This window comes from Pieris brassicae, chromosome 1 (assembly GCF_905147105.1).
Source record: "Pieris brassicae chromosome 1, ilPieBrab1.1, whole genome shotgun sequence".
In the NCBI taxonomy this organism is placed as follows: domain Eukaryota; kingdom Metazoa; phylum Arthropoda; class Insecta; order Lepidoptera; family Pieridae; genus Pieris; species Pieris brassicae.
Window position 1 is genome coordinate 22,458,972 of NC_059665.1, and position 15,231 is coordinate 22,474,202.

Consider the following 15,231-nt stretch of genomic DNA (forward strand, 5'->3'; position numbering starts at 1 on the left):
AAAAATTTGATTTGAAGCATGATTTTAGAATTGATGCAAACTGTCTTGGCCTTGTGCCCCATTACATACATGTTATCTGTTCATATAGTAAATAATAATGCATATAATTAGGAAAAATACTTTATAAATCATCATATATTACAAACAAATTGATATTGCTCGGTATTAACAACTAATCGCGGTAACTAATATCTTTAGTGGGTACTCAGGCTTCTGTAGTTTAGTTTAGTTGTAGTAGCTTTTGGTTTAGAGTGCTGTTTACTTCACTTGGAAAGACACATTGGTCTAGCCACGACACAAATGCTGTTCTAGAAAACTTAATCATTTGTTTATATTTCATGTTTACGATTATTTACGCTGTTGATGTCACATTATACATTATATAATATAATGCTAATAGATATAATAATCTACTCTTAAAAAGTTTAGCTATCCCTTGGAGAAGAATGTTTGACCTACGATACCAAATAGCAGTGATGAGACGCCAGTATACAGCAAACGCACAACGTTACAGAATCCCTGAAAATAGAAGCATTAAAATAACAGAAAAGTACCTCAATATTAGCGCTAATAAAAGTTATAGTATAAATCACAAAAACACTTAAAACTATGGGACGATCACTAATAGAATCATCATAAGACAAGACATGACACCGCAGTGTGAACAAATAGTGTGCTTAGATTAGATTGGTTTAAAAATCGAAGTCCTGATCTGCTATAGCAACTGTACTACTTAGGAGACTGATGACTGGGTACGGTTGTGCTCGGTACGGTAGTGACTCATAACGGCAAAAATATACGGAATACGGGTAAGGGTCCAAGGGGAGGGAGAAGCATTGCATGCATGTCTAAACGAGTTCCCCAGATTGTATCTGCTAGCGCTCGACGCTAACGTAAACCATCTGCATTGCATTTTAACAGTCAAAAGTAAGTTTTTTGCTTAATATATCTTACTACTTACTGTTATTTGTATACAGATAGATTATATATTACATTGTTTTATTATAAGTTGAATATTGTTGTTGTATAAGTTAATAATTAAGAGTGATTTTTATTACAAAGCTTCCTTGGCCCTGTCATGGCGAGAGTTTGTTTTCAAAAGTATGCGTTGCGTACGGTTGTGACATTTTTTTTTATATTCTTTCATTTTAGATGCTCAGAACACGCTTGCGGAAGACTGAAAGAGCGCGGTCTGGTATAAGTAAATATAAACATGGTTATGAAGAAATGAAACAAGGATCTTCTTCAAGATATATCCGCAGACGTGATCAGATGAAGATCAATGAAGATAACATCAATATTATGTTGCTCATAATATTTTTTAAGGAGCAATAAGAAGAGCTGTCAAAGTATATCATATGATGTGCAGATATATACGTACATGAACTGAAACTAAATACATCATAAAGCAATTTGCTACTTGGGTTGAAAATAAAAGGGCTGGTTAAGAATAGCAGCACTATTCTATAGTCTATAGTCTATCTATCTACAGTCGTTTATACATAGAAACCCGTCAATGTTTGTACCTGTACCCCAGGCTACAAGCCTATAAGTTTAACAAAATGAACGTGGAAGGAAGGAACAGACACATATAAGTTACAGGATATATATCTACAATGTTGATGAGATAGGTGGCCCTACCGTGCAAAGACCAGATAAAGTAGTGGCATCCGGCAAGTGGGAACTGTTACATCAGCTGAACGTGATACATTAGTAGCAGTTGCCTGGGTAGTAAATGCCGTGGGAAATGCCATACCTTCTTCTTTACTATTTCCTAGAGTTCGTTATCATGATCCCTTTTTTAGGGATGGGCTAGTGGGATCAATTTGAACGGCAAATCCATCATGCTAGAGGCAGGATGAGTCATTTTTAGTATTTCTCTTTTTATATTTACTCCTCATTGATCGCACAAACTGAAACCAGCCAACCTGAAACTACATCAACAGAATACATCTTGTGACGGATGGTAGTAAAGATACCCAGGAAAAACGATGTTTATTTACCACATACCAATAGTCTAGGGAATGCAATCCCGACTCGAGATTGTGAATTCGAGATTCCGTTCCCGAAATTTTCGGGATCTCGGGACTTTCGGGATTAAAATTGGTGATTTTGAAAGTAACTTCTAAAAAAAGAGTATCTTCTAAAGTGTCTCAAGAGTGCTATCTGCTAACCGGCATGTAATGTCCATTGCAATGTACCCTATTTAATGTGCAATGTCGCGTGAAGCGTCCCGAGCGGATGTGTGTAGAATCGCTGACCATTGCAGCCCAATCCCGTCAATCTCGAACAGAATCTCGCGAGATTGAGCATTTCCTAACCAATACCAAGTATCATCAAGACGGCTAAGCTGCCTTTCACACAAGCAAATATTCAGGCAGATTTCAGCAAAACTGGTATTTGTCCTTTAAATCGTAATTTACTCCAGGATGTTGACTTTTCACCATCTTTTGTAACAGATAGACCAAACCTTGACACTATTCCTGCAACACCATCTAGTGAAACTTACGCACAAACCCCTGATTTTATAAATAACAATCCCAGACAACAACAACAATGAAATTCTGCCTACTTCTAATTCTTTACTGGGACAATCTTTGACCTTAATTATAAATTAAATTCAGCCATCTACATCTACTTTGATCTAGTTTGAAAAAGAAAAGACGTTGGGAGGCTAAGCTGGTAAATAGATACATTGCTGAAGTAAAACAAAATAAGATAGGGAAGGGACACGGAAGAGAAAACGTCAATCCCAACAGAAGAAATACTTCAGAATCGTTTTCCGATGAAGAAGTGTCTGTCTAGTTTGTGTAAGCATACTCTAAAAGTAGGGTCGGCGAAAAATGGATCAAGTGCCAAGGCATATGTAGACTCTGAGCTCAAGTAGAGGGTGGTGATAATCACTATTACATATATTACAGTTATGATGATAAATATGACTAGAACTCGGTTTGTTCATACATTCATAAATGTTTATTTTTAATATATTTTGTTAAAACTTTGTAATACTTTCTTCAGTTACCTACATTTAATTTGAGATAATGTTTTGAAGGACTTTAAGAAGGCTGTTAAAAAAAACTTTAAATGTTACCAGTTTATGAATATTTGTTAAGCATGTTCTGTTCGCATAGTTACGCTTTGTTCAGTTAAGGTTTGACTGGTTCTAAGAAGACTGTTATTATAGTAATGTTTTATGTTAGAGTCTATAAATAATACATATTTATAATTTGGACAGATTTTAAAGAAGATGGATGGAATACCATTAGATGTTGCAGTGAAATATTAATTGTGGTTCCCGGACCCTTCTCTAAGTCTTTTTAATCCAAAACTTCGAGTTACTTAAAGCAAATTGTCTACTCTGGCGATAGTTTTCATTTGCGTACCCTTGACAATTTAATACTAGAAATTCTTCTAGTCTTGAGTAGGAACTCACAAAACTGAATTCTATCAGTCCTCCTGCTTTGGAACTCTTCACCTCTTGATATCAGACAAGCTCAGCCTTTTTAATGTATTTAAAAATATTTTGAGCATTTATTTTCTGCCTCGTAATTAGCTATATATATATATATTAATTGTGACCCAAGACCCCTAGGACCAGCTTTTACATTTTTGATTATATTTATTATTATAATTTTTTAGAATTTTACTTTATTTTAGTTAAATTTTATTTTATGCTCTTTCTGCACACATCCACTCCACACAGCCACTTATTGTACTTTAATACCCTCTGTAGGTGTTTTTGTTTATTGTTCCATACTAACTTGTGTAACTCACTTTTTTATATGTATATTTTTGTATAAGGTAATGAAACTGTTTATACGAGACCGTTATGTTGTAATGTTACATACATATTTCTAAAAATAAAAGTATTTATAAACCATTTGTGCGTATGTTTATATTTGTCACTACTGACCCCAACCACTGTCACAACCGTGGGCTGTGGCCGCGTCTGAAACTTTCTCTTTTTTTAAATTTGAATAATTCATGTATAACATTTTGGTATTTTTACGTAAGCAAAACTGCAAATTACGACGTATTATTAAGAATTAACAAAATTATTGGGGCTCAAACCAAAATTGTCACATCCGTACCGAGTCTACCTAGTTCACTGTAATCGAATCATAATTAAAAATAATCACATCACTCAATATATATTTAGTCTATTATATCGTATCGAAGAACAATAATCGATTTCTAATTGTCTTATTAATTTAGAAGATATGTCTAATGAGGTATTTTTCTAGAATATTGTCGTCATTCACAATCCGGTATTAGTGCGTTATTATACGTTAATAATTGGTAAGTAATTTTTTATTATTTTTCGTGTATATGCTATACATCAGGTGAGCCTCCTGCCCGTTTGCCTTCTGTATATAACCAAAATAGGCATAATTAAGCTACTCTGAAGGACTTCAGTGCAATTCAATACATGCCATTTTCAATCATGGACTAAACAATTTCTATTGAATTATTACCAAAATAAGTTATCTCTCAAATCAAATTCTGATGCATGTAAAAGCGAAATATTGTAATCCTAGTGCACTAGCCAAGGAACATCTTGCTCACTTAGGCTTTCTTAGTTTTATAAACGTGGTAATTCCCTAAATCGTCGGAGTTACGCCCCGAGAGTATAGCAAGACGTAGGCACTCTCTTCTACATTACAGTTATTAGTTTCATAGCAATTAACTAAATCGTGGGAGTTACGCCCCGAGAGTATAGCCAGACGTAGGCACTCTCTTCTACATTACAGTTATTAGTTTCATAGTAATTAACTAAATCGTGGGAATTACGCCCCGAGAGTATAGCCAGACGTAGGCTCTCTCTTCTACATTACAGTTATTAGTTTCATAGCAATTAACTAAATCGTGGGAGTTACGCCCCGAGAGTATAGCCAGACGTAGGCACTCTCTTCGACTGTTACATTGCATTCATTCGTTAAATATCAATTAACATTTAATTATGTCGTTTATATTCTATTATTGTACGCGATTGGTTAATATAGAGTAAAAATAAAATCCTCTATTATATAAAACACCCCGATGACCCAGTAAACGTACACCTAGGAATTAACCCGAGCTTAACTTAAATTATTTTCAGGCTACAATTTAATTAATTTTCAGATAAATATGAAATTTTACCCATTTGAATATTGCTGCTTCTGCGTTGATCTACGCCTGGGCTCACTTATTATAGGATGTATAAATTTGGTAAAGTGTTTCATTATGATCTATATTGTGTTTAGCTGTGACGCCAGTATTTATTAATGATATTATTATTAAAAATAATAGTACATATTATTGTGCGAAAGTATATATTATTGTAATTTATAAACAATAAAGGACCAGGACGTATTACAGTCTTGTCTTCAATTCGATGTTGCTATTGAAGTAGATTCTTGTGCCATGGAAAACATTCCACAGTCATTAAAGATTCATTTAAGGCGCCGGATAGTACTGGGAAATCCAAAACAAGCGCCTTTCTTGTATCACATAACAGTCAGATTTGAGTTCTTCAGTTCGATATACGTATATTTCAATTAATTTATTGTAATAACGTGTATATTTGAACATTTAAATTAAAATGTACACTGTACAAAAGGTCTGATCCAATTAGGCCGGGATTCGAGATCCAAATACGTTCGAGAGATTATACACATTTTATTTGGTTATTTATTTTACAGATTGGTAACATAGTTCTGGAGGTATTTGCTTGCTATGGACTAGAAGGCGGGGTGCTTCTGCAGTCCCTAAATATTATTGGGGCCAATGAGTTGGGCGTGGCTTTGGTCGTCAGTAATTCTATACTTGTGGTTATTATAGCCGTATTCATTGGGTTCACTTGCTTGCTTCTTTTCGGAATTTATAAGGTAGAAACCTTTTCTTGCTTGCTTGAATGCCTATCGCGGAGCGTTTTGGGATTGAATATATAAAACTGTTTAAGTAAACGTTAAGTTCGAGCGAAAATTAATTATTTAAAATTACTTAAAATCTATGCTCCAAACAGTTAATAAAGGTTATTCAAGTAACCTCCGTGATTTCATCGTAGCAGCTCGCGATCTGATGGTGGTACTGTTGAACGAAATTATAATTTGTACCTTTTTAATCATAATGTAATATGGTCTGCAGAGGTTTCATAATCTCTAAAATTTCTCGATTAGCCTAACTTGTTTAGTTAGCAATTGAGAGCACCGACTTCCTTCGGATCGACTATAAAACCTTACTGCTCTGTTAATAAAAATACATGTTTTATAAGTTATAAAACTATAAATGTTATTAAATCGTTTATTTGCCAGGAAAGTGGTACATTTAGATTCATTAATTATAAAATAAACACAATGACTTATGGTCTTGATACTCATTATGCTATAAAGGCATTCTGAATTTGAAAATGTAATCACCTCTAGAACGCATTACACGGCAGTGATCTATAACTTATGGGAAGATGATTAAATAGTTTGATATAGCGTAACAATTTTTAACCATAATACAATGTAATGCGACCTGCAGCACAGCCGTGTTGGATCCCTCAGTAGATACAATCAAGTTTTAAATGTTTCGAATAATTTCAGAATCGGCGCTCGTTTGTCAAGATGTATCTAATATATGCGCTACTGTTTCTTGTGGTATACGCTATAACATTCTTCGTTCTGTTGGGCAATGGAATTACTGGAGTCGGCGATATAATAGAAGGAGTCGTAACCATTTGTGAGTATCCTAAGCTAAGTGCTAAGTGATATGGTATGGGGTTGCGATTCACATACTGAGGTAGATTCAAATCCCGATTGAACCAATAATTTTTGAAGTGAAACTTCCTTATCGGCGTTGGAAAAAATACCGTCACATTTTTCGGTTACGCATCACATTTTGCCGTTACGCGCCATCTCTTCCTTCTCCCTACAACGGTTGATTCGAAGAGATCGGAAGAAACATTAATAACAAAAATATATAATAAAGATTACAATGATAGTAATAATTCTATAACAATTAATAAAATTCTGTTATAATCTTAGTTTATCTAATTTAACTTTATTTAACTAATTTCTGTAGATAAAGTTGCATTAAGTAGATCATTTTTCGAAAATAATGTCATAAAGAAGTTTCACTTCTTACGTATATGAGTTTACTCTTAGTTGAAGGAAAATATCTTATAGGGTGCATGTCTTAGATCCAAAAAGTTGACAGCATGTGTACCGTACATCATTAGGATATGTATGACCCAGTGGCTATATAGCGCTGTATGGATTTTAAACCCATCTGGATCTGTTTAAGCATATTTCTTTGAAGTCAAGTAGGTGATCAGCCTAATGCGCCGACTTTTGGGATTGAAACCTGAAATTTTTTCTGTTTTCTTACATTATTTTTAATTAAATATTCAAATCTAATTGAAAAGGGAGGAAAGGAAATTCACTAGATTTTAATTACACCCATCGCATGATGTCAGATCAGATATGATCCACTTTCTTACCCACGAGCATTTTAATTATGATGAATTTATATTCTAGTTTGCAACATTTATTTCAATCTGGTGATCAAGAGTTACTACGATGTGATGCTAGTGGATGATGTACAGGTTACCTATCGCTCATAAATCGCGTCAGTTACCATAGAAACAGTTTCTGATGTCTTCACGATTAAACTTATAAACCTTTTATAAATCGAGATTTTTTATTTCACACATAAGTAGTAGTATCTAGACCTATAATCAGCGGATACAACTCACTAATATGATTTCTCAAGCCAGTCAGCTGCAGTGGCTAACCACTGGCGCTTTCGAGAGGCCAGTCAGTATTTAGATTGGATGAGGATCCTCCCTTTAGGTCGGAGGACGGTTGTGGGCAACAACGTCCTTGCTTTTTGAAGCAAATCAAAAAATATAAATCCTTAAAAATCAAATGGCAAGGGAGTGAAATACTACGTATGAGAAGCCAATTTATGAATCAATATTAATTGTCCATACAAAATAATTGATATTGATGATCAAAGATTGTCGGAGTCGGCATCGTACAGATTTATGGTATATGCAAGGAGGTGGTGGACAATAAAAGTAAAGTTAAAAATGAAAGCAAAGCGTTTAATTTCATTGTCTGTTTATTTATTTGCAGATTATACATAGCCAAATTTCAACTAAAAATATTATAAATGAACAGTCATTCATCATAAATTAACAGTAACTTCCTTTATATAAGTTTCTAAGGCACTGCTTTTACATTTGTTCATGAGGGAACCATATGACGTAGCTGGTTTCGAAAATTGTCCTTACGAATGACACCCCTGTCGCGGTGTTCGAGAGACCAGCTGAATTACGCACGACAAAACCTAACCTCCCAAATGCAGCATTTGTAAAGGTCCAAATATGCTCCACGAAAGATATTTCGCGGACTCATTGTTTCCGGATTGTATTTGAGATAATAAAACCAGTTCATTTGAAATTTTGTGTAAATAAAAGACACATTTGTATAGAGAACCATTTAAAATAATGATTGTTTATTTCTAAAATAAAAATAAATCAATGGCGCTACTACTATCATTTGTCAATCTAATAGACTAGTATGTAATGTAAGCCGCATGTGCCTGAGACTTGCCGTCGACTTTTGGGTCTAAGGCAAGCCGGATTGATCACGATGTTTTCCATCACCGTTCGAGCGAATATTAAATGCTCTCATAGAAAGAAGGTCCATTGGTGTAGGAACGAGAGTCGCCTGCTAAATCATTTCGCCAACATTGCTCCTTGAATATTATAATATTATATTTAAAAACTGTTTGTTAAGGTTAAGCGAATTTTGATAAAAACTTCTTGTTTGCAACCAGCTTTTATCATTTCCCATATGATATTCCCATTCAAATTCGTACTTGTTGAAACCAATGTACCTTTCCAAGCCTTGAATATGAACTCAGCATTCTTCGTTCTGGACATTATTTCAAAGACTACTAGAAACACTAAAAATTGTAGCGATCTACAATCTGTGCCATCACTACGATGACTTCATACCTTGAAAAGCGGTAAAGAAGTTATTCTGCTCAGTATATATTATGCAGCTTCTCGAAATTAGGCCGGCCCAGCGCTTGCAACTCTTTAAAGCGCAAATACGGCCCCACATGGAATATTGTTCTCACCTCTGAACGGGGGCTCCCCACTACCAGCTCCTTCCACTTAACCGTATTCAACGAAGAGCGGCTCGAATCGTCAATGACCAATCCCTCTCCGAGCGGCTGGATCCTATGGCGTTACGTAGAGATGTGGGGTCACTCTGCATCATCTACCGCATCTACCATGGAGAGTGATTAGAGGAGTTGTTCGGATTTATACTTGCAGCTGAGTTTCATCATCGGACGTCGAGGCAGAATACAAAATTCCACCCGTATCACCTCGACGTCTGCCATTCCACGACTGAAAGTTTTTTAAGGCAATTTTTGCCGCGCACCACCTATGCACACGCTTTGTGGAACCAGCTGCCCACTGAAGAATTTCCGAACCAATTCGACAAGAAATTCGGTCCTTCAAGAAAATACCAATTCTTGAAAGGCCGGCAACGCACTCGCAAGCCCTCTGGCATTGAGAGTGTCCATGGACCCACCGCCCTTAATCACTTAACATCAGGTGAGCCTCCTGCCGTTTGTTCCCTGTTTTATAATTTTAAAAAAAGACACTGGGGTGTCGGGTTTTAGACCGGAGGTCCTCGATTTAGATTGGAGGAACAGCACTACTACTATCTTTCACAAGTCTTTAAAAATCGTCAAAGATGGGGTAATCAAGATCATCCTTCACTTTGGTATTGTACAAATGTATATTACTACTGAGAAGATTTTCAATAACACTTGATAAAGTAGTTTATTATTGATGTATTTACTGTATTAATAAAAACTAAATTAGTCCAAATGCGTACTTTTAACTAAAGCATTGAGGTATTTTTCTGTCCAATTGTGTTTAAGATGTAATTAATTAGAGGCAAGACAATTTAATTTTTGTTTCTTTTTTCATAATGAATTAAAGATACACTGCCACAGGGACCAAACTTTTAAAACATGTTTTAATTTTCTTTTCATTCGTTTTTAATGATTAGTTCATTAGTTTATAGGTTAAGAATATTGGAAATACTTGTTATGATATGATAAATATTTTGATATAACACTGATGAAATTTTTATTTATGTTTCAGTACTTGACATTATGTTTTTTTCATCTTTGCTATGGCATATAAAACCTTGAAAGATCAAACGAATAAGCTAAAGGGGACATTCACACATTTCACATTAGTTTAACCCCATTTACACCACTCATTCAAACCTTTATTTTTTTATAGATTAGGGGCGAAACGGTCAAGACCAAAAGTCAACATCAGGTCAAAGACTCACCTGACGTTAGATGGTACTGCCGCCCGTCGACACTCTCGATGCTAGAGGGCTCGCGAGTTCGTTGTCGTCCATTTAAGAATTAACACGCTCCTTTCTAGAAGGACCCCAAATCAAAATACTTCGGAAATACTTCAGTGGCTATCGGGTTCCAAATAGTTGTGGTGCGCGGCAAAAACTGCCTTAATCGTAACTGTGGAACGACAGTCGTTATGCGTTTTATATTTAAATAAAAATAATACATATATACATGCGACCTAATATACTATATGTACCTATTTTTTTGAACCTAATTAGGCTTTAGATCAATGGGTACATATATTACTGTGTCGGCACAGTTTTGGCGTCATTGATTCAAAATCCAGACATCGCGACGCCTGGGCATCACAAAGAGCAATAACGTAGATATGATAACAAACTTTAGAACAATCGTAAAATTATAGAAGGATAGTCTTGGCCTAGTAGCTTCTTCGTTCGACTGTTATCTCTGAGGTTGTAGGTTCGAACCTCTGCTGTGCTAATGAACTTTTTAATTATTAACGTATTTAATATTCGCTCGTACGGTGAAAGATAACATTGTGAAGAAATCATACATACCTTAGACAATGACGTCGTGTGCACAGAAAGCTATTCGCGTATTTGATAATGACCGCGAAAAAAAGACAGAAATTTGAATTCCAGACCTAAATTCAAGAAGATTCAGAACGTATTATTTTATATTATTTATGGTGTAATTAAACAAACAACAGAACTGGGTGTTGATAATAATAATAATAAAAAAATCTGATTTAATAAAATGAGTTTTAGTTTTGTTATAATACTGTTAGTTATTGTTATTTCCGTTCCTTTGTGTTCTGCAGTATGGACCCCTTTTGGATAGAGGTCTCCTCCTGAACTTTCCATATGGATCTGTTCTTAGCTTCCTCCATTCATTTCTCCCTATCGTGTTGATGCCATCTATTAATTCATATAATTAATATAGGGTTACATTTTATAAATCATTAAGTAGATGATAAAACAATGGTATGTATAAAACTATATTTTATACCGCCTGAGCGATTTGCTACATCTGAATTTCTATATGTATTATCACCATCTATGTCCCACCTCTCCTCTTAGCGTTTCATTCAGTCTCTTTTCATCCCTCGACGTTTACGTAGGGAGTTATTAGTTTGTCCTCAAAGGATATAAGATTTTACAAGTAAGTTACAGATTTTTTATACTATATAAATGTTAATATTAATACTTATAGTCTAGATATTCAAATAGAGAACGCTGCCAGTATCTTCGGAACGTTGCTTAAAAGGACTCCATATAATTATATATTTTTGTTATTATATTTTTAAAGGTTTTTAGTTTTAGGTTAAAAAATGTTAGTTTTACCTTACTACTACAGTGGTGTTTAGATAATATCTAATAAATAAATGAATAAAGTTATATATATATATAGATTATTTATTATACTAAAAATATAGCCAAAGAAGTATCACGAAAATGTATTTGTGTAATCTAATTAAAATTAAAGAAAATTAATGGGACACTATGTTGTAGTTTAATAATTTAAACAAATTTAATATTATTAATTATTTTATTTTGTACCTTACTTAATTTGTTTTATATTGCTCACGTGTCTTAGTTCTAATACATATATTTTTCTTCAATTTCTTTTCAGAATGGGATTACCACGCTTAGAGACCTGTTGTTTTATATTTGATTTGAAGACTGGCAACATTATAATGGGAAGTTTGAGTGCGGTAAATTAAATTATTTTTTATCAAAATCATATATAAAATTACTTATTAGACTACTCACTTGCCCGGCGAAATTTTTTTTGAACCAGCCAGGAGGCTTATCTGATGTTAAGTGATACTGCAGCCCATGGACACACATTGCTAGAAGTCTCACAAGTGCGTTGCCGGCCTTAAAAGTAAAACTAAAAACGCATAAACTTACCCTATTACAGAGCGATTCTTTATATCTTGCCTTTTCTTATATAACAAACGAACAATTTGTTTTTAAGTGATACATTGCCAGAAGGCTCGCAAGTGCGTTGCCGGCCTTTCAAGAATTGGTACGCTCTTTTCTTGAAGGACCCTAAGTCGAATTGGTTCGGAAATACTTCAGTGGGCAGCTGGTACCACATGTGGTGGTGCGCGGTATTAACGAACCGTCCTGGTCATAAGGATGGCCCGATAGTAAAACTCAGCTTTAATTATTATTAGAGAACTGTTAAATGCTTTCGAAAATTTTAACCCAAAAAATGACAATTTGGGTGTGGCCCTTCCTTATTATTTAGAGACCTATAAAAATAATTTACGACTTCTCGACGCTTCTAAGAGCTTCCATAAAAAAACCATACCAATTACTAACTGGGATACTAGGATTTTATTTATATATTGTATGAATTTTTCAGTTTGGTTCGTTCGCGATGTTCGTAGCAATGATTGTGGAAGCTTGTACCCTGGAGCCGTATAAAGAAATGGCCGCTGAAGAAGAAGATTACAACGCTGAGGCAACAATCACTGGATTGTATGCGATGTCAATAATTTTAGTACTTATGTTTCTGTTTAAACTTTGCACCGATATCGTTTTCATTTATGGAGTTATTATGGTAAGAAACATTTTTAATATTGATTATAGTTTTATGATACAATGTCAGTTAAATACGTTCATACGAGTCATAGTTCGCGTCTCAAATAAAATAGAAAATATAAGAGATATTCAAGGAGCCCATCGCTTCTCCCCAAAGAATATGAAGTGAAGAATCTCCCTGTGGGCGTGATGCTCAGCGCCCCGTGGTAGGCTCACAGGCTGCCCTTCATATATTGGGGGGCAATTCTGCGCTCTAGGATCAACATAGGTCAATATAGTATCTACTACTATAGGGTCCTTTAAGAAAAGTACAAATTCTTAAAAGGCCGGCAACGCACTCGCGAGCCTGGTCCCATTGTACCTATTAATAGCCCGGTACACAAACATTTTACTAATACCAAGCGTATGCAGAGTTTTAAAAATTGCATTTGGCTCCATACCTACTTTGTGTGATGATATCACAGCGCTTCGGTTCTCTTTATCACCACAGTCCATTTTAATATCGCAAAATATTGTAGACTGTATAAATGAGAAAAGCAATGAACAATGATATAAAAATAACAGATTTTATATTCAAATGTAATAGTTTGTTAATTTTCAATTATAACAGTATCCATGGCCAGACTATATAATATAATTTATTTTACAGGAAAAAGCGTCGATTATCCGAGCCTATTTTGTGATGTGGATTGTCTTCTTTCTGTTGTCGATGTTCACATTCTTCCTGAATGCTCCACATTACAATGCTGGAACTATATGTATAGAAGTGTTTTATATCAGTAAGTATATTGCTTGATTTCTAACGAAATAAAAACTAAGTATTTTAATGCAAAGGACCGATATATGTATTCATTATTATATATTTCAAATTTTATCGTCAGTGATCTTCTTGTATATACTAATGAAGAAGGTAAGAACTTCCCCGGTAAAAACTATAACAAAAAAGTCTCGTACTCATATTATATATATAACTCTTATTGGAGTGAGTATATTATATTCACTCCTATAAATGCGTACAATACAAATCTAAAAATGATCTAAAAATTTACTTACACACATGCCTACACTTAAAATAACATTATTTCTACAAAACACTGTTATACTTTATCATCATCTGTATTTTTGCTATAATTTTTATTTCTATTAGTCTCGAAGATTAAGTTAACGTTCAAAATGTAATGTTAAAGCTCCAGTCCAATATATATGGCTCCTCTGGCTTACAAACAATTCATATGACACAAAACTTGGCAATGCAAAAGAGTGGTTGGGACTTTCTTGCCAGTTTTTCTTTCCCACTTTACGCCCTTGACTTGCGAACTGGTAGTAAATGTAAATTTAGAATTTAACATCCTTTTTTGTTGACGTTCATAAGTGTACCAATATGAATAAAATTATTTTGGTACGAGAAAATCCCCAAACCCAACAAGAAGGTAGAAAAAATAACAACTCTAATGACTTGGCTTGGCTTATTTATTTTACAAAAGACTTCTTAGATTGTACTTGAAAAATGTATTTCTTTCAGGTCTCAACGTCTACGCTATTCTGCTATGCAACAGCTTTTACAAAGAACTGAACTGTCGGGAAGAAGTGTAATAACATTTATCTTTATTTTCATACTATTAAAGTAAGTTAGAAAGCTTTCAAGTTCTCAATGTCGTATCCAAAACATTGCTAAAGGAAGAAAAAGTTCTCTTAAAGACCATAATTAAAAAATTTAACTTTATATTTGCGCAAACTATACTTACTAAAGTATTTTCATACAGAGATAATACATTAGATGGTCGTATAAAAATTTATTAGTTTTTTTATTTCACAGCGGGGCCGACATGAATGTCCTCTAACTTTGCTGCGGAAACGTGTTAGTGAATGCTATTATTATATGAAACAAATTATTAATTGAATTATATCGTTTGTAAATTGATGTTGTAATAAATTATAATTAATGTTGTATATTGTTTTCTTTATTACTCATTAATACCACTTCTGCGGCTATGGGACCAACTTAAATAATTAGATTTCCTTCTCATTCAAGTTGACATCTAACAGCTGACATTACCACATTAAAGTCCATCTACAAACCTTCGCAAACGTATTCAAAACGAGCCCACTATATCCCGCATCTTAGAAGGACATTTTTTATGAAGGAGAATCCTACGCATTTACCATTGAGAGTGTTTCAGATGAGATCATCGTCGGTATCAAGGCATACAAAATTACACGCATAACGTTGTCGTCCGTCGTTCCACTAATGAGCGTCTCCTAAGGCAGTTGTTGCAACCACTGAACTAAT

General features: G+C 34.4%; 1 protein-coding gene and 1 long non-coding RNA gene across 3 annotated transcripts; both read left to right on the top strand.

The window, feature by feature from the left end:
- The first annotated feature begins 870 nt into the window (after positions 1–870).
- Positions 871–7,613, top strand: LOC123713475. Of its 2 annotated transcripts, none has more exons than XR_006754192.1 (5): positions 871–927; positions 5,122–5,208; positions 5,682–5,867; positions 6,570–6,705; positions 7,503–7,613. It is a non-coding gene; the product is annotated as an uncharacterized LOC123713475 (long non-coding RNA). The 2 variants fall into 2 exon arrangements; XR_006754193.1 differs by lacking the exon at positions 871–927 and adding an exon at positions 4,251–4,299.
- A 3,878-nt stretch (positions 7,614–11,491) lies between these two features.
- LOC123713467 lies at positions 11,492–14,818 on the top strand. Its single transcript, XM_045667146.1, has 6 exons — positions 11,492–11,550; positions 12,022–12,103; positions 12,763–12,960; positions 13,591–13,720; positions 14,464–14,565; positions 14,758–14,818. The coding sequence occupies exons 2-5, from the start codon at positions 12,023–12,025 to the stop codon at positions 14,532–14,534; spliced, it is 480 nt and encodes a 159-aa protein (XP_045523102.1). The 5' UTR covers positions 11,492–11,550; position 12,022; the 3' UTR covers positions 14,535–14,565; positions 14,758–14,818.
- Positions 14,819–15,231: the final 413 nt, after the last annotated feature.